Raw genomic sequence first — 19348 nt, 5'->3', positions numbered from 1 at the left:
TCTTCATCCCAATTTTAAATCCGAAATCGGAAAAACACTTTCGATGATCTCTTACCATAACCAGACTTCTATCTATACATATTATAAATAAATCAAAATCAATGGTTGAGACTGATAACATATCAGTGGATCATAGAGCACTTCATCAAATAGGATGAAGAATAAAGTAGTTGTGCCAAAGAGGATGTCGGATTGTTGTGCCGAAGATGAATGTCTAATTTTAAAAGGTTTCCCACAAACATTAATTTTTTCCTTTATAGTTTCATGATGGCGATTTTAGGATTGAATTTGAATATAAAATTAAAATGAAGTATTAAATTTGAATATAAAATCAAAACGAAATTATGAACATTTAGATTTTGTTAAATCAAATAATTAAAGCCTTAAATTAAATCCATATTTAAACAATTGATGAAATAGAAATTGAAGACAAATAAAAATATTAAAATTTCCATTACCTTTTAGGTTTACGATGGCAATTTCAAGAATGACTTCCATTAATCCTAACGAAAAAAAGATTAAATTCTCATTTAAGTTGATTATGAGATTAAGTTCCCATTTAAGTTGATTATGAGTATGAAAAAAAATAAATTTTAAATTATCTTTTAGTTTTGATGAAAAAATTAAATTCCTAATTAAGTTGATTATTAGTATTGAAAATATTAAATTTTGAATTATCTTTTAGGTTTGTAATGATAATTTTAAGAGTGACTTTCACATGATTAAACCCCTACTAAATGAAAAGATTAAATTCTCATTTAAAATGATTATAGTATTGATAAGTGTAGTTTTGAAAATTAAAAAGTGAAAAAACAATTCGTATAGGTAGTATAGATATATCATTTTAATTAATTTAAAATGTAAGAAAACTATTTAAATAAACCTTTAAACAAACAACCATTTTTTAAAAGTTAAAAACAATAAGGTAATAATTAGACTATAACAAGAAACGGAAATGTTATTGATATGAAAGAAATATCAATTAAATAAAATATTATTTTATATATATTGAAAGTAAATATTATATATCTATTCTATTTATTTATTAGATTAGGTTATTATAAATGAATATATTTTCGTATTAAAGTAATTTATTTGATTCAGTGTAAATATATATGTTTTAAAATAAAAATAAAGTAAACAATTTTTAAAAAATAATGAACAAATGCAGTATAATAGTCGGGTCTATAAAATATAATAATATATAACTATATAACATAGAAAATTATTATTATTGTTATTGTGAAACTAATAAAAACACGAAAGAGGGGGGTGAATAGGGTTCTAAAAATCTTTTTAAAAGCACACTTAGTTAAACAATTAATAGAGTAACAAATATATATATATATATATATATATAAAAAGAGAATATAAACATAGAGTTTATAATGGTTTGATAATTCCTGTCTATCTTCACTCTCCTCAAACACCTTTCAAGTGAGGGTTCTATGGGTTTGAAATTTCAACCAACCTTCCAAATCTTTTCAATTGGATTTCTAGACTCGAATAGACATTATAACCTCTTTTCAAGTATATCTTCAACTTCAAACACTAACACTCAATCCTTACTTCAATAGATGTAAGTTGAAGATCACTCAACTAACTCAGTTAATGAACAAGTAAAAGGAAGTTAGGATGAACAATAAAGGTATACTAGGTGATTTGCAAGAGATGAATTTAATGCGTCAAGAGAGAGTTTTAAAAGTGAAAAATAAGTAGTTGGAAAGTTAAAAAGTGTTCTTGTCAATAAATGAATGAGAATTCTTTATTAATGAATTTATGATCTCAGACACCAAAAGGTGCACCAACAAGCATTTTTTGGTCAAAATTTGATTTGACCAATTGATTAGCTATTACACATTTAATGTTTGATAGGATTCAATTAAACCTATACCAGGGGAAGGGTACCTTCGATTGAGAAAGACTTCTTCTCGACCAGGAAGACAAGCCTATTGGATGAAAGAGAATGTTTAGTGCACCCCTTGTCAAACTTTAGATCGGGAAAGGGTAACTGATTTGACCGATTTCCAATTGGTTAAGTCGGTTATATCTACTTTCAACCAGTTGCACAATTTTGATTCAAAAACCTATATTTTTCAATTCAAATTCTTTCTAACACTTAGGTGATGTTTGTTTTTTTACTTAATTTTAAATAGGACCTTAATACTTAATAGTATTAAATATTAAGTTGTTTGTTTTTATAGTATTTTATTTCTATTAAGTATTAAAAAGTAAAAAAAATCAACATGTTATTTTTTCTATTTAGAAAAAGTTATATATTTTGGCTTTTTCTATTTAATAAAAAGTTTATAATAAGTCATGAAAAAGTAGAAAAACAAACAACTTAAATTCTAAAACTAAATTGCTTTCATCAAAAAGTTAAAAAAACAAATATCACCTTAGACAATATCTTTAGGCACTTTCATAAAACAAACTTTAGTTTTTGCCTAAGATTTTGAATTAACACTTGAGTATAAAAATATATGAATTTTTAAAGCTTAAAAAAAGAGAGTATAAATATGATACATGAATGAGTTAAAAATCGTAAGTGCACCAAGTGATCACCTTACATTAAGTCCTATGCTTGAATGGTTTTCATGTTATCTTGATGTTACACTTCTTGGATTATTTGATAATTGACTTGATTACTCTCTTGATTTTTTTTTTTATTACTACTTGAAGCTAATCTTGACTTTAATAATATTAGCCCATTAATTATGATTTGTTATCATCAAAATGCATTTAAAAGGAATTTTTAAACTAACAATTATTATTATTATTATTATGTATGCCATAAAATATATAATATTATCCATTATAATAATAGATGTCATAACATTATATATAATTATATAGAATTTAAGAATTTTTATATTAAGGAAAGTTGAAAATCAAACACATTTTACAAATTTATTGTCTTAGAAATCAGTTTTTACTTTTCTTAGTCAAACACGTTTTCAAGAAAGGTAAAAAGTTATAAATTGAAAACTAAAATGAAAAAGAAAATAAAAACTAAAAAATATTTTTCAAACAAACACAACTTAAATAATTAAAATTAATTTTAAACATTAAAATATCAATATTTAACACATCTAAAATTACCAAATAAATTTCAATTTATCTATTAATATAATATAATATTATTAGATAATGTATTTGATATATTTATTATAAATATTTTAATTAATATCATATTCTTAAGGGGTATATTATGTCATTTTATAAATTATTTAAATTATGTCATTATTGAATATTTAAAAATTAATTTTAATTATTATTTTGATTTAAACAATTTAATGGATAAATCGAAACAATTTAGTTGAAAAAAATATAAAATAAAAGGCAAATACATATGTCAATTTCAATTTTCATATAATAAATCTATTATTTAGAAGTGAAATTTTTGAAAATGCCTATACATAAAATGGAAATTAAATTAAGAAAATAGATTAAATTAGAATAACAGCATCATCCAATTGCACTCTCATATATGCATAATCCGCTAGTTTAATTATAAATTCTAAACAAATTGAATATGGATATATCCATAAATATGATTTAATTTTACCTTAAAAATATCTCATAATAATTAATTTCTCATGGGTTATTGTAATTAAAGGAAACCCTTGGCCGCCACTCTCCATTAGATAAGGGCACCGTCAAAGCCAGGGGGAACATAAGCACAACGGAGGAGTAGAGACGCCCAAAGTTAGGGCTACCAAAAGCGAAGGATGATCATTCCAGTTCGTTGTTTTACCTGCGGGAAGGTACTTGGGCTTTCTCCTTGTTCTCATCTCCGCTAGGGTTTCTTTTTCTTTTCAACAGGGAACAAAAGTCATTTCAATACATATCTGTTTTTGGTTTTCTATGCCTCGTTAGGGCACTGATTTGTGGAGATTGGATGTCGTTTTAGGTGATTGGGAATAAATGGGATACCTATCTGGATCTTCTCCAGGCCGACTACACCGAGGGGTAAGATAACTGAGATCCCACCATGTTTTCTGTTGCGCTTATTAACTTGGGGTTTACCGTTCTATAAGTCGTGAATGTGATTGATTATTAGTTGCAAGCAAGTATGCTTTTTGTTCCCATTTGTTAAATTACCTATTTTTTTGCTTACTGTTATATGGACTTATACAGAGTTTCTGGAAGAGGGTTTTTCCCCACTTTTATTTTATTTTTGGCTGCATAGTTGAGAAGTGATTATATTGGTGGATATTTGGGATATAATATGCAAACTATTATGCTAGAGGATCGAAGCATGATGTCAGGGTATGTGTAAAGATCATCAATGGATGAGCTCATGTATGAGTCGATTGATTTTGTGGCCATTAGAAGTGCTTCCTAATACCAAAAACACTATTAAAATTGCTCTTTTGGTTAAATTTCTGAACACTTGTTTTTTAACTTTTTATTGAATAGAAAAGGCCAAAATATTTGGCATTTTAATAGAAAAAGTAACATGGTTTTTCTTTACTTTTTAATGTTTAATAGAAATAAAATATTAAAAAAATAAACAATCTAATACTTAATACTATTATGCATTAAAGTTCTATTTAGAATCAAGTAAAAAAACAAACACCACCTAATTGTGTTTCTGATTTAAGCACTATGACAAAAGTGCTATACTGCAAAATCAGTTTTGCCGGAATCACTCCCAAACTGGCTGAAATTAGACTAAAGGGTGGTTCAAATCCATTAACATTGCTTGAGCTGTGGGTTATTCTTTTTCTTTGATGCCTTGAACTGCCAATTACTGTGTGGATTGTTTAGCCACAAAGGGCTTCTCAGTTAGTGTCCTTTGTGGGGGGATTTTTTTTGCCTTTTGTCAGCCTGAGTTGTTCTTTTATCTGTATTTACCCTTTTCTTCTCTCTTGTTCTTTTGATGCTATCTACCTCTTTGAAAGATGACTCGTCCTTCTGAAGTATTATTTTTATTTTATGAAAGTCATGTTTGGTTCCCAAAAAAATTGAAGGAAAATGTGAAAGAAAGAAAATAAAGAGGAAAAGTGGAAGGAAAGGAAAAATAAAGGAAAATAAAAAGTAGATTCATAATCAATAAATTATTTTTATTTGTTTCTTCAAACTCATTTCAATTATTTTCCTCCATTATATAAAGATTAAATAATTTTAAAACACATAAATTTTTAACTAATTTTAATTATTTTTTATTTTCTTTTGCATTTCCCATAGTGAAACCAAATATGAGGAAACCATTTTCCTTAGCATTTTTTTCCTTATTACTTTCCAAGAACCAAACATAGCCAAAATGAATGGTTTGTGTGTAAACTGATAATAGACATGTGAAGTATCAACTATCAGATATAGATGGAACCTTAAATATCAGCATATGCTCTTTGGTAGTAATGTAAAACTTCTTGGTATGCAGAGATGCTCTTGATGCACTGGGGTTGGTTCGATATTGCTGTAGACGAATGCTCATGACTCATGTTGATCTCATTGAGAAGCTTCTGAACTACAATAGTAATCTCTCTCTCACTCACTCTTTGTCCTCATGTTTATATGCATGACATTTATAATAAAATGCATTAAAACAACACTTTCTTGCAGCACTGGAGAAATCAGAGACCAGTTGAAGGTGCTTATGGAGTTAAAAGGGAGGTGGAATTGCTTATGGCATAATTCCATTGCATATGGACTGGAAAATTTGTCTGTGTGGCCCTGTTTTTTTAGTATTATGTAATAGAGTTCATGGTATTTGGTTTAGAAATATGATGAAGCCAGACTGCAGATACATTTAAGGTTGTGCATGTAAGGTAAATATAACATCATTTTAGTTTGTGTGATGGAATGGTTACATGCGTGTGGCTAATCCAGTCCTTTCAAATTCTATATGCTCAAGAAGTAGGTCAACTTGTCCAGAAATAAGTTTGGTTCTTGATGAAGTCAATTAAGCTTGGTAAAGAATGTGGTGAACTTATCCAGCAATATGGTGAACTCGTAATGGTGCAATGAGTGCATTACTATCTGTCTTTTATGAGTGTTAGAATATTGTGCTTGGAGAGATGCAATATTGAACTAACTACATAATGGGATGCTAAGTACAGGTAATAGGATTGGAACAAAGGTAGTGTGGGTATGATACCATATGCAGAGTCCAAAGTCACTCTTCTTTGCTGGGAGCTCATTTTGTTTGCTTAAATCTAGTTTGGGAGATATTTTCAGGAGGAAATCCTTTTACTTAAGTTGGACTTCTGTAGATGTCAGGGTCGGTTAGACATGTTCCTAACAGGGAGATTAGAAAAGAAAAAAAATGATTGTTAAGAACTTTGAATTTATTGACAAGCTGTTATGGCAGGAAACTCTCATCTATACTTGTCTTTAGGAGATAGTAAGAGATGTTAGTAAATTGGCGAGAGAGTGAACTGGTAGAAGGTGAATTATTACATAGCATCAGCCGTGGGAAAAGGTAAACTATTACAGAAGAATATGACAGTAATTTGGATGGGATGGAGACTCCCTGAATGCTTAGTTGGTGCTGAAAAGAGGTTCATTTCTATATGTACTGAAATTTCCAACAGTAAAATAGTATGTAGTGCTAGGAAGGCTTTTCATGGTCCTCATCTATGACAGTTATTTGGAAGAAATTATTCCTGAATCTTCTTAATCCTTTGTGTGTCTAATTCTTTATCCCACCGAATGTTTCTTGATAACCATAATAACTTGATCGAGATGAGTAAAACGAGAGGGTTAGCCTTGTCTATATCTGGGTTTAATGATTTGTGTAACGTTCTGTTGCATTCATATATGTTTCTAGAGTTGGAAACCTTCTCATAAGCCTGTAGATTATGGTCCTTTGGGAGGCATCTGCTAGGTTCCAAAGCCACATGTAAATGTGTTTGTCTTGTGATATTGACGTCAAATACCTCCATATTTCTTTCCCTTTCCATCCGTCAACCATCCAGTCATCAACTTAACCATGGCCTGCCTCTTTTGAGTTTGAAGTTGTCTCAAAACTGGCTCATTTGATTCTCCAATTTGGGATGGTTTTTTTTTGTTTTAAAATGATGATACTTGTTCCCTTTATGCACATAAGAGACTTAGTAGTGTTTGTTTTTTTACTTAATTCTAAATAGAATTTTAATGTTTAATAGTGTTAAATATTATGTTATTTATTTTTATTAAATATTAAAAAAAAATCAACTTCTTATTTTTTCTATTTAGAAAAAATTATTTAATTTTTTTTAATAAAAAATTTATAATAAGTCATAAAAAAATAAAAAAATAAATAACTTAAATTATAAAAATAAATTGATTTCAATAAAAAGTAAAAAAAACAAACATCTTGTTATCCTAATTCGAACCTTTAACTTCTTACACCCTGTCTTACTCAGGGAAGCTCTCAACTACCAAAATGCCTTTGCTTCAAATTTCCCCTACAGGATCAACGCAACCTGTAAAATGAGCTTAGGACTATTACTTTGCCTCTTAAAGGTGCCATTCGCAGCCAATGGCATTTCATTGGAAATTATTAACCAAAAAAAATATAAAAAAAATCACAAAATGAAATGTTTAACCGGTAAGAAGTAATTTTATCTAATTAATTTGTAGAAAAAATGGATTCAAGTTTCCAAGCCACTAATGATTGCAGACCTGGAATCAAGGCCAAGCTTTGGGTTTGTCTGACTAAACGACATGACTTATTCCACTTCGGTAAACATTCAGCTTTACAGTCAAATTCAAGTTAGTACGGTAATGGGTACGCTGCTTCACTGCCGATAGAATGATATGACCGGTTCCGTTGGTCTTATTTATTTACCCTATTCAGTGAATCAGGTGTAGGTCACATGCAGGTGTCCACCGCACCCAGACCCAACAAACAAGAAAGAAAGATAAAGGAGGTGCTGTGGATGGGCGTTTCAAGTTTGAACAGATTATATAATCTATTGGTCCTTTAGTTGAACGGTTCATGATGTTCCATCAAATTATGCTACATTGGGTAACGACTAACGATTCATATTACCTTATGGGCAAACCCTCCCACCGTCTTTTGCAAGCTTTCAATAATGAATATGTAGCTGGAATGGGTCAATCGGTATCAGAGTTTGACGGATATGCAATTACAAACATATCACATCAAGGGGCAGGTTGCCCATTGATCAAATTATTTGCACTTTTACACTGTTTGTGGACCTCTAAACAGCCCTATTGTTTTGGGGCTCTTCTTTTTCCAGGGATGCAAATTATTTGCTTTGTGAATCTGGACAATGCCTCAACGCTGCGTTTGGTTTTTGGAAAATCCGAAGGAAAAGTATGGGAAAGAAAATAAAATAAAAACATAAATGTAATATTTGGTTATTGAAAAGTAAACAAAATATTAAAAAAAAAATTATTTTTTCATGTTGGATTTCACTATAAAAATAGTAAAAGGAAATCGAATATAATTAAAATTAGTTAAAAATGTATGTATTTTAAAAATATTTAATTTTTATATAATAGAAAAAAATAAGTGAAATGAGTTTAAAAAATTATATAAAAATAATTTATTAATTTTGAATATATATATTTTTTTCATTATAAATAGCTATAGTATCAAGTTTGGGCTCTCATTCTCATGCCCCCTCGATGGTTAGACGAGAAGATAAAGTTCCTCACACCAATTAGGCTGGGTTATCATAAGAACGTTGTATTTAATCACTTACTTTAGTATAGCTACACCTAAAAAAGTGGATTCCTACCCCCTTTAATTCCCCTTTCTGTCAATGTTGCCAATTCCTGTTGAAAATCAAAGAGGAGGTCAAGAAATAATAGGATGCAGGATTCTTGGCCGTAAAAAATCTCCAAATCGTCCACAAATAAGAGTTAATTAACCTAGTGAAGCCTAGAAGGATTCTCTCGAGTCATTGTATATGAATAAAGAAATAAGTAGTTTAAATAGTGCACGTGAGAGAGGGGTGTTAAAAGAGTATGCATACTATAGGTCACATGCATGACCTCTTACCAAATAAAGTGATATCACGTTAAATTATTAATTTTCCTAAAAGATTAAACTTATAAGATTTGATTTTACAACGTATATCGTGTTTTTTTAACACTCCTCTCTCATGTAAGACCTCATACCCACACATGGACGGAAGTATGGATTGTAGGCAAACAATTGAAAATAACCATTTTAGACTTATAAATATGTAAATTATAGGGAAGTGTCTGAAATAAATTGGTGTTAAAAATATATGCATTGTGAACTCAAATCCTACAAGTTTAAGTTTTTAAGGAAAATTGATAGTTATTTCACAATTTTCATATTTGTTTCCTGATTTGCATATTTGTAAGTCTAAAAGAGTTATTTGTGATTATTTGCCAATAAGCCTGCATATCTCTTCATATGCGGGCATGAAGCTGCACGTTGAGGGAGGGTGTAAAACTAACCTAAATCTTGGAACTTTAAAATTTTGGGAAATTGGTAGTTTAACCGTTGAATTGTGCCTAGAAAATTGGCGCACTCAACATTTTTAGGAAAATTGGTTTTTCTGTATTTTCTGGATGTGAACCTTTTGGAGTTCTCTCATAGTCATGAATGTGTGTGCCTAATTCCTCAACAATCATTGGAATTTCCATACAATGTATTTAAAAGTAATGACAGGAAATGATAAGACAAGGAATATGTGGTGGCAAGGCTATTAGTCTTCTTGGTCTTGGTTGGTGTCACTGGATTAATTCAAATTTCCGCAATATTGAATCCCATTAATGGAGAAGCTGGGCTAGTCCTTGCAGGTTCTGAAACACACTTAAATTGTCCCAAGGATTCAAGGGTTTCGATTCATTTAAGAGGGGCCCAGGATTGAGGAGGAGGGGACCAATGCATATTCAGGGCACATGAAGAACCTGGGACCCAAAAAAAAAAAAAGGCAAAAAGGAGAGGAGAAATAGGCAGCAGCAAGGTGCTGGCTCAAGTGGCAATAAGCTTGGCCACGACGGAGAAGTCATCATCAGAACACATACATCATCTTCAATCCCTAAAAACCATCCCTTCTCTTATCTCCTAAGGATGAGGTGAATCCATCAATTGGATTTCCTGTGCTCTTTTGGCCCTTCACTCGGATATCTGTGGATAACCATCACTCTCTCTTACGCTTCTCATTTATTTCTTGTGTTATATACTCCTCCAAATATCTCTCGTTTCTCCCATGCACTTTTTCATCTCATTTGTTTGCTTTCTCAATTCCTTTCCCTCTTTCTTCCTTTCCCCCCCCTTTCTTTAATTCTCTCTTTTGTCCATTTCTATTCTGGAAAGATGCATAGCATTAGCATGCATAACCATCACCAGCTTCCTTGTTTGCATTGCCACCCTCATAGCTATATCAGAACTGTAAGTGAAATATCTCTAATATTTCTTTCTCAATCTCAAACACACACACACGCACGCACGGCTGATCATTTGTTGCAGAATCCTTGGTTTTCTTTATTCTTGAATTCATGAAAACACTATACTGTTTGCATGGAAATACAGGTTCAGCATCTGATAGAGAGGTGCTTGCTCCTTCGCATGAGCAGAGACCAATGCATAAAGGCACTAGCTGAGCATGCCAGAATATGGCCCCTTGTCACACTTACTGGTCATCTCTCTCTTCCTCTCCTTCTCTCTCCCTCTATGTGTGTGTGTGTGTTCTGGGACATGTTTATCTGTGCTTTCCCTGAATCCTCTACTTAAAGCTGCAGCTGGGCTGCACAGATTCATGTGTTGATTCATTGGTTTAAATATTATGAGTAATTGGCACCTTGCAGTGTGGAGAGAGCTACTAAAAGAGAATCGGGAATTCTTTCAAGCCTATTTCCATGCTATATCTCCCAGGCCTTGCATGAGTAAGCCCTAAACTTGGTACTTAATTAATTAGCCAAGTTACTTTCTTTTGTCCTTGAGAAGGAAAGGCTCGCTCGTTCACATACATATGCATGTTTTGGAACCTGTCGTAACTGTGCTCATGTCGGCCCAGTCGTATACATTATATAGCACAATTATGTCATTCAATGAATCCAAAGATGGGATTAATGGTAGCTGATTTATGAATTGGTATCTTATTTTTCAGGGAGACAATATTACAAGGCACCGAGGTTTGCAAGAAGGAAACAGTATTGGAAGTAAACCAGAAGAATCTTACCCTATGTGAAGTACAAATCTATCATGGATCCCAAATATTAGTGACATATAAATTAGCTAGGCCGGCATTGAGACAGTATGCTATAGGTTATAGTTCATGAAAATTAGATGTGATAGTTTATGGATCTTTTTTATGTACATTAGCAGCTAGGTATGATAATTTTTCTTCATAATCTTGCTGTTTCTGTAATATTCCAGGACATCAAGAACTTCTTCCAGCAAGTGTATTAGTTCCTAATGGAAACTACAGCAAATTTATCTCTAATTACCCATGTCATTCGAAAATGAGTGAACAATACCCAAGACCTTGGATCATGGTTTCAAAATGATCTACAAGATATTAGTCTCCTTAAAAACAATATTGTCTCCTCTGTGAAGTAATTAATTATTAGGATCCTTGAGAACTTGCAGCATGAAATCAAGCGCCTATGAACACATCAAAATACAAATTGCATGGAGACCCTAAACGTAATAATAGCCCTAACCCTAGAGAGCTCTGCAGAAAGGGAACTATATTGATCTTGAAGCAGTTTTTGAAACTAAAGTTTCTTTGAGTCAGTGAGTCCCTTACAACCTGCAGTGAGAAAACCTCTTTCCCTAGAGCATCTACCACAAAAGGGGGCAAGTGATTGGAACCCATGTACTAACCCCAAAAGTGGGATTCTTTAATTGGTAGCTTATAATAGACCTGTTACCCAAAAAGGGTGTCTTTGCTCATATGGAATGCCTTGAGTTCTTTCTTTCACAGAAACCATTGCCTTCTACATGGACCTGAAAAATTTTGCAACAAAGTCATGCACCCATATTCAGTGGCATAAATTGCTAGGAAGACAGTAAAGTGAAAGAAGTTTCAACAGTGTGCTCAAATACCCGAAATGGTTCTCTCATTAATTTTGTTATCTAGTGGTTGAACACCATGAAAAGGACAAGCTTTGGAATCCAAGACCATGCCAAACGACATCAGTATTACCATAATAACCTTTCTATCCAGTGGTTTTGCCAATTGATTTCCCATATTTTTCTGTCCACGGCAAGATTGGCTAATAGTACACCAACTGCTGGGGCTGAGCGCTCATGTTGTAAGGACAAGGGTATACACAACCAAGTGCACATTCCCATTCATGACCAGTACGAAAGTTTGGTCATGGTCAAGTATCAACTACAAGTCAACTAATCAGATGGCATGCATATATCTGAGCATCTAACCAGTATAATGATGAACTTTGATAAATATAGGCAATCCATTAAACCCAGTTAGGTGCTCCCATTTATTTCAGACACCAGATGGTTGCAGGCTAGACCATGAATATATGAGAAACCACACAATAATCACTCTCAGTTTTGAGTTGATAGCTAGGTAATCAAGCAACAGTAACTGAGCTAGTCAAGATGAGCAAGCCCTCCAAGTGATTCTAGAAATGAAAATAGAAAGTTGGGGAGTTGATGGATATGTTTATTTTACGTTAAGTGCGTTTAGTAATAATTTTGAAAAACATTTTTAATATTTTTAATACTTAAAAAATAAAAATTTTCATGTGTTAAAAAAACTAAAATAATTGTCAAACGTAATTTTAAGAATGCGTTTGATAGTAATTTTATGAAGTGTTTTTAGTCTTTTTAACACTTAAATTTTTTTTTATTTTTTAAGTATTAAAAATACTAGAAACACTTTCTAAAATCACTATTAAATACACTCTAATTGATGATGCTGCAAAAATCATAGTATCGAGAATTTTAAGATTTGATCAAATACACTTTTGTACATTATTGTTTCGCAAATCCTACTTATGATCCAACCAAGTATGCAACATTCCGGGTATCCCATGGTATTGTTTCTATTGTTTTTCTTTAAAAATAAAACCATATAGTTCATTGCAACAAATATTATTCACTCCATATAAGAAAATGGTCATCACTACCTTTCCTGGCTACAGCTCTCTCCAGCTCCTTTCAATTGAATTGCTGGGAAGTGGGCCCACTGAAAAAAGTCAAACATGTCAAAGGATTCAATTTGGGTTCCCCATGAAACAGAAAGGTTTGCAATTCCTTGAGCCAATAAACCTCAAAATTAGGTCTTTGCTGAAACTTACATTTTTTGCAGCTGTACTGAAGGCTTCCTTGTGAGTCATCTTGGGGTTTTCAGCCTTAAGCCTTCTGATCTCTTCTCTGCTATTAACTATTTACATTAGAACTAATCCTCTTAGATAATATTAGTTGGCACATATATAACCAAAATAATTTTGTTAGTTACTTGATGAAGCGGTTATAAGCTGATGGAGCTCGCTGTCTCTTCTCTGGAGCTGTAATTAGAATCAGACCAAGAGAACATTGTTAATAAATTTAGAGTAAGGATTCATTGTACAGTGAAAATTTCAAGAGTCTCACATACGTTTATTAACGACATGGTGGACAGGAACTATATCATCTTCTTCATTGTCAGAAGAGGCCACCATGGATGGACTTCGCTTGTCTGAGGCTTTTTGAGCCCCCTCTTCATTAGGACAACCTTCTTTTGGCTGAAGGGGAGAGAGAAAGAGGTGGCCTAGAATTTATTAGAGAGGACTAAGTGGGCAGCAAAGGCTGCATACAGTCACTGAATTCTATATTTCATGGTACAGTACTACCTAACTAGTTATATTAGTCTTTAGAACTTGATCAACTGATGAAAAATATTCTAGGATTAAAAAAAAAAAATGTACCCCTACCTCATCCTGGCTAAGAGAAGCTAAGAGATGTAGAGGAACAAATGAGGCTTTCATCATGTTTACAGAGAGGAGGCTTGCGCAATGTCCACATCGGACTGTAACCACCATTGACAAGCTGCTATATGGGACACTGACCTGCATTTTTTCAAAGAAGAAAAAAAAAAGAAAAAAAAAAAGACAATGGGAATATGAAGTGCAGAAGCCATAAGAGGTGCACTAATTACCTAAGAGCTCAATTATTACTATAGGGCATAGATAAAGGCAATGGCTAACCAGCAAGATGGTGGTGCAGAAACCGCATTGTACATAGCAAATCTGTTCTTGAAGATCAAAGAGATGGTTCAGTGTTGACATGTTCTTCAGGAGAGAAAAGCAATAGTAGTAATAGTAGTAGTAGTAGAAGAAGAAGAGGAAGAAGAGCTCCTGAGAATTGGAGTTTTCTGATGTAATAAGGGGAGATTTATAGATGTTGGAGGACACTAACAACGAATTAATGTCTCATCCAAAGAGAGACATGTCTTCCTCCTGGGAGGAGTAAATGTGCAAGTATTTCAGAATGCTTTAATCGTATAGCCAAATTCCAATCACATCCCCGAATTCATTTCCAACATAGTTTGAATATATATATATATATATGTAATTTATTTTTTTCTCTTTGTGTTTTGGGGTCAAACTGTATTTAAATGCTGAAATTGTAGAGGTGCAGAGGTTCAAAGTTCTATGGGAGTAAAAGGACTAGTGCTTGTTTGTTTCATGTGTTGTTTTCTCCTTATTAACTCAACTCTCCCAGTGCTGAAACATGAAAGTGAAAGTGCAGTAAAGTTTCCATATTAGAAGGAAGGGGAAGTTTCTAGAAAGGTATATAGAGAAGGAAAGGAGGCATCTTAGGATTTGTCTTTCCTGAAAGAGAGTAAGTATAATTGACAATGAGAAGCCCTTCACTCTACTTTCTGTGCTCTCTTGTTTACGTTACTTCCCATCCCCCTTTTGCTTTTAAGCTTCTTAATGCTAACAACTACTTACCACCACCACTACCACCTTCATTCACACCCCACCATGTGCTTCCACGTGAGTTGAAGCTCTTGTGCTCCTCTTTACTCCTCACTCCTCACTCCTCACCCACCCTCTTCCATATATGGAAATTGGATTCCAGATTACTCGTGCTATATATGGGACCGGGGCCTCCGATTTTTGGGGGTGTCTCTTAAGAGAATTTTGAGCCATGAATCTGGGATAGAAGGGCTTGTTTGTCTGGGGTATTGCACAAATGAAAAATGAATTTTCATGGGATCAACATTTTCCACCAGCTCTTTGGCTCAAATTGTACCATGTGGTCATCGATGAAAGATTGTTGATTCGACATGTCAATCAACTATATATAGCTTTAACAAGTTCTTACCATGCCTGTGATGATCATGAGTCTCTTGCAGACAGGTTTTGAATTGGTAATATTGATGTGAAAAAGAAAAAAAACACAAAAGAATGTGCAGATCGAATAGGGAAGGGTGAAAAGGAAGATGTGTTTTTCTTACTTTTGAGCTGCATAAATGGACACTGCACCACTTTTTGCCAACCATCACGTATGAATGATATCTAGATGATATTAGACCTTAAAACTAAGGAGACCTGAAACCTTGAGATAAACCCCAGAAACACCTGCCAATTAGTCCCTCCCTCCATTTAGATATGAAATTGAACTTTGTATGATAGGTTGTTTTCATTAAAATTGGTAGAGAATACTACAAGCTCATTTTCAGAACAGGGCTAGACTAGAGGAGGTAACAGGATTAAGAACACAGCTAGGGAATGAAATAACCAAATTTTTAGAAGTGGACCCAGCGCAACCAAGCTAGAGTTGGGAACAATCTTGAGGGAAATTGAAAATCTAAGGTGGTGCTTAATAGTGTTTTTGACTTGATTCCAAATAGGACTTATATTTCATACTCTTAAGTATTAAGTTTGATGTTCTATTATTTTATTTTTATTAAGTATTAAATTATTTATATTTTACATGGTAAATATTAACTTCTTCATGCATTAAGAAAAATAATTTTCATATTAATTTTTATTTGACCAAAAAGTAATTTAATAAATTTCTAAAAATCTCAAAATAATAAAAATTATTATATTTATAAAATTATCTAAAACAAATTACTTTTAATAAAAAATTAAAAAAACAAACCCCGCGTTGTCTTCCACCGACATCTAAGTGGAAAAAATTCTTACTACCAGGAAGTTGTACCAATTTAAAACAAAGACTACTCTGAATAAAAATAATTTGGCAGATTCCCCACCAGATAAGCTATTTTTCTAAACATCTTCACTGCAAAGGAATTGTATCGAACATAACAAGTCAAATTGTTGGACACGAGGAATTTTGAAGCCTCCAGAATAAAACACTGCAAAACTTTGCACCCGATTCTTTCAATTTGTACTCCAATACTTTTATCTGTAGGAAGCCCAAGCCAGGGCTTATTCACCAGACAATAATTGTCCTTGGACGCAATGAAACTCCATGGGCCTCCCTCCAGAAAGGAATCTTCCAAAGGTGAAATCGAATAACATGAGCTATTAACAAAAGCAGAAACAATAGCTGTAAAACATAACTTCCAAAAGAAGCAAATCATTATGAGCCTAAATTAGGAATATTTTCCATGGACATGACTGGAGGGATCAGGTTGGGAGAAGTGTAGCAGATATCTTAAAGAATATGATATTGATCAAATAAATTATGAACTTGTTATCCCAAGCAAGCTGTTGAATATTTTCCAGCGATTATGAACCCTTCTGGATCAGGAGTAAGGGTCCTTGGTATAGAGAAATATACTGCTAGATTAAATAAACTATTTCCTCATATTCTATTCAATTGATCTGTACGTAAATATATACAACATCACAGAGAACTCTTTTAGGAAATATTTACAGCAATTACTATGACAGAATAACTACAACCAATCTCGGCTAATAATCACATAAATAGAAACAAATCAAAGACTTTATTCAAATGGCTTGATTGTAGGCTGAAATCATGAAGGTTTGACTTGATCTTGATTTTGGCAATCTTCCTTAATACGCCCCCGCAAGATTGAGCTTCCATCGGCAAGACCAATCTTGGTACGTAACAATTCAGTCCGTTGCCGTGACAAGGGTTTTGTCAAGAGATCAGCAAGTTGATCTTGCGTGTGAACATGACGAACATGAAGGGTCCCATTTTGAACAAGCTCTCGGACAAAGTGTAAATCAATCTGAATATGCTTCATGCGAGAATGATTAACTGGATTAAAACTCAGATGTGTGGCGCCAAGATTGTCACATAGCAACAAGGGAGGCACCTTGAGTGGAAAACCGAGTTCATGAAGTAAGGAGTTCAGCCACACAGTTTCAGACGCAGCATTGGCAAGAGCACGGTATTCAGCTTCCGTCGATGAGCGAGCAACAGCTCGTTGTTTCTTGGAGCTCCAAGAAATGGGATTTGTGCCAAGAAAACTAATATAAGCCGAAGTAGAGGTTCTGTCATCCACATTCCCTGCCCAGTCAGCATCAGAGAACGTGGTTAAAACTGAAGTTGTGTTTCTAGTAAGCTGAATACCATGAAAAATGGTTTGTTTCAAGTAACGAAGCAGTCTCTTCGTGGCTGTCCAGTGGGCTGTAGTTGGCTTATGCATGAATTGAGAGAGCTTATTCACAGCAAACGAAATGTCCGGTCGGGTCAGTGAAAGATACTGAAGACTACCAATGACACGCCGAAAGTCAGTGCTGTCAACAGGTGTTGTGCCATCAAACAATTTCAGAGAAGCAGTTGTGGATAAAGGAGTGGACACATCCTTAGCACCAAGCATATTCGTTGTGGACAATAAGTCACGAATGTATTGATGCTGTGACAAGAACAGACCAGCACGAGTAGGAATAACCTCTACTCCCAGAAAGAAGCTAAGGTTTCCCATATCTTTTAGGGAAAACTTTTCACCCAATTTCTGAATTATGTGATCCACAAACTGAATATCATTGCCAGTAATTACAAGATCATCAACGTAAACCAAAAAATAGCAAATGATAGAACCATGTGTATAAATAAACAGAGAAGAATCAGCTTTGGAATTTGTGAACCCAAGCTGAAAAAGAGCAGTTCTCAGAGCTGTGTACCAAGCTCGAGGAGCCTGTCGAAGCCCATAAATGGCTTTTCTCAATCGACACACATGATCAGGCTTACTGGTATCTTTAAACCCTGGAGATTGCATCATATAAACAGTTTCTGTGAGGGTTCCATGTAAAAAAGCATTGTTGATGTCCATTTGTCGTAAAGGCCACCCATTCATCACGGCTATAGTCAAAACACATCGAATAGTGGCTGGCCTAACAACAGGACTGAAGGTTTCCTTGTAATCTAGGCCCGGTCTTTGAGTATAGCCTTTGGCCACAAGCCTGGCCTTAAATTTGTCCACCGAGCCATCAGCTTTGCGTTTTACTCTAAACACCCATTTACAACCCACGGGTGTACAGTTTAGGGGGGGTGGAACCAAATCCCAGGTTCCATGTTTCATCAAGGCAGTGAGCTCAATGGACATAGCATCACGCCACTGAGGATGGTTCACGGCTTGAGTCACACAAGTTGGCTCAATTGCTAGAGGAATGGGATGTTTGGAAACCAAATGAAGTTGCTTGGGTTTAAAGATGTTGTTCATGGAACGGGTTGTCATTTTGTGAAAACGAGGGTTCCCAGTTTGAACACACGAAGGGGGAATGGAATGGGACTGAGATAAAGTAAGATCAGTAACCGTGTGTGTGTGAGTCGGATGAAGGGAGGAAGGAAGAACAGGGTCATGCGAGATGGGAACATCCGAATGAGAACCGGAATTTCTAAGAACATCAGTCAAAGGAAAATTAGGAGAAGAGAGAGGGGGGTTACCTGGAGGTGATGGAGATGCAGCAGAAACATCGGCCGGAAGCACATGTGGTGGTGCCGAATCAGAGGAGTGCACGGACGGAATCACTTGAGGAGGAACTCGCACGGGCTGAGAAGAAAATGGAATAAAGGAAGTAGGGCATAGATGAAAAGAAGACTCGGGTTGGGCTGGGCTCTGGGCTTGCTCGGATTGAAAAGGCAGTTGGGTCTCATCAAACAACACATGCCGAGACACATAAGTTTTGTGGGTCTTAAGATCCAAACAAATATAGGCATTTTGAGTTTGAGAATAGCCCAAAAAAAGACATGGAATGGACTTAGGTTGCATCTTGTGATTATTATATGGACGTGTAAGAGGATAGCAAAGCGAACCAAATTTTTTTAATTTAAGATAATTTGGTTTCTGTCCAAAAAGAGCCTCAAAGGGGGACTTGTTGGTGAGAAGAGGAGTCGGTTGCCTATTTATGAGATAGGTGGCAGTTCGAAAAGCATGAGGCCAATATGAAAGAGGCAAGGAAGCATCCGAAAGTAAGGTGAGGCCAGTTTCAACAAAATGTCGATGACGGCGTTCAGAGACTCCATTTTGTTGCGGGGTGTAAGGAGCAGTAGTATAGTGACTAA

At 34.1% G+C, this 19348-nt stretch overlaps 3 protein-coding genes across 5 annotated transcripts; 2 read left to right on the top strand and 1 right to left on the bottom strand.

Annotated features, from left to right (window-relative positions):
- Positions 1-3658: 3658 nt before the first annotated feature.
- On the top strand, positions 3659-5949 carry LOC117916758 (DNA-directed RNA polymerases I, II, and III subunit RPABC5). Its single transcript, XM_034832961.1, has 4 exons — positions 3659-3767; positions 3914-3972; positions 5390-5484; positions 5572-5949. The coding sequence occupies exons 1-4, from the start codon at positions 3732-3734 to the stop codon at positions 5595-5597; spliced, it is 216 nt and encodes a 71-aa protein (XP_034688852.1). The 5' UTR covers positions 3659-3731; the 3' UTR covers positions 5598-5949.
- A 4192-nt stretch (positions 5950-10141) lies between these two features.
- Positions 10142-11478, top strand: LOC117916562. Of its 3 annotated transcripts, none has more exons than XM_034832774.1 (4): positions 10142-10330; positions 10472-10577; positions 10747-10840; positions 11049-11478. In XM_034832774.1, the coding sequence occupies exons 1-3, from the start codon at positions 10256-10258 to the stop codon at positions 10833-10835; spliced, it is 270 nt and encodes an 89-aa protein (XP_034688665.1). In that variant the 5' UTR covers positions 10142-10255; the 3' UTR covers positions 10836-10840; positions 11049-11478. The 3 variants fall into 3 exon arrangements, with proteins under 3 accessions (XP_034688665.1, XP_034688739.1, XP_034688589.1); XM_034832698.1 differs by having other exon boundaries at positions 10144-10330; positions 10747-10824; XM_034832848.1 differs by lacking the exon at positions 10747-10840.
- Positions 11479-11691: 213 nt separating this feature from the next.
- LOC117916479 (axial regulator YABBY 4) lies at positions 11692-14178 on the bottom strand. Its single transcript, XM_034832579.1, has 7 exons — positions 14098-14178; positions 13825-13959; positions 13509-13635; positions 13371-13419; positions 13210-13285; positions 13039-13097; positions 11692-11890 (listed from the first exon to the last, which is right to left on the bottom strand). The coding sequence occupies exons 1-7, from the start codon at positions 14176-14178 to the stop codon at positions 11881-11883; spliced, it is 537 nt and encodes a 178-aa protein (XP_034688470.1). The 3' UTR covers positions 11692-11880.
- Positions 14179-19348: the final 5170 nt, after the last annotated feature.

This window comes from Vitis riparia, chromosome 1 (genome assembly GCF_004353265.1).
Source record: "Vitis riparia cultivar Riparia Gloire de Montpellier isolate 1030 chromosome 1, EGFV_Vit.rip_1.0, whole genome shotgun sequence".
Classification (NCBI taxonomy): Eukaryota; Viridiplantae; Streptophyta; class Magnoliopsida; order Vitales; family Vitaceae; genus Vitis; species Vitis riparia.
This window is presented reverse-complemented; position numbering and strand designations above follow the sequence as displayed.

Bases quoted from the DNA above. Each gene is read 5' to 3' on its own strand.
- LOC117916758 (XM_034832961.1), top strand. From the start codon at position 3,732: ATGATCATTCCAGTTCGTTGTTTTACCTGCGGGAAG. The intron at 3,768-3,913 runs GTACTTGGGCTT...ATGTCGTTTTAG, and splicing joins GTTGTTTTACCTGCGGGAAG to GTGATTGGGAATAAATGGGA. The intron at 3,973-5,389 runs GTAAGATAACTG...CTTGGTATGCAG, and splicing joins CAGGCCGACTACACCGAGGG to AGATGCTCTTGATGCACTGG.
- LOC117916562 (XM_034832698.1), top strand. From the start codon at position 10,256: ATGCATAGCATTAGCATGCATAACCATCACCAGCTTCCTTGTTTGCAT. The intron at 10,331-10,471 runs GTAAGTGAAATA...ATGGAAATACAG, and splicing joins CTCATAGCTATATCAGAACT to GTTCAGCATCTGATAGAGAG. The intron at 10,578-10,746 runs GTCATCTCTCTC...GGCACCTTGCAG, and splicing joins GCCCCTTGTCACACTTACTG to TGTGGAGAGAGCTACTAAAA.
- LOC117916479 (XM_034832579.1), bottom strand. From the start codon at position 14,178: ATGTCAACACTGAACCATCTCTTTGATCTTCAAGAACAGATTTGCTAT. The intron at 13,960-14,097 runs GTTAGCCATTGC...GAAAAAATGCAG, and splicing joins TCTGCACCACCATCTTGCTG to GTCAGTGTCCCATATAGCAG. The intron at 13,636-13,824 runs GTAGGGGTACAT...TCTCCCCTTCAG, and splicing joins CTTCTCTTAGCCAGGATGAG to CCAAAAGAAGGTTGTCCTAA.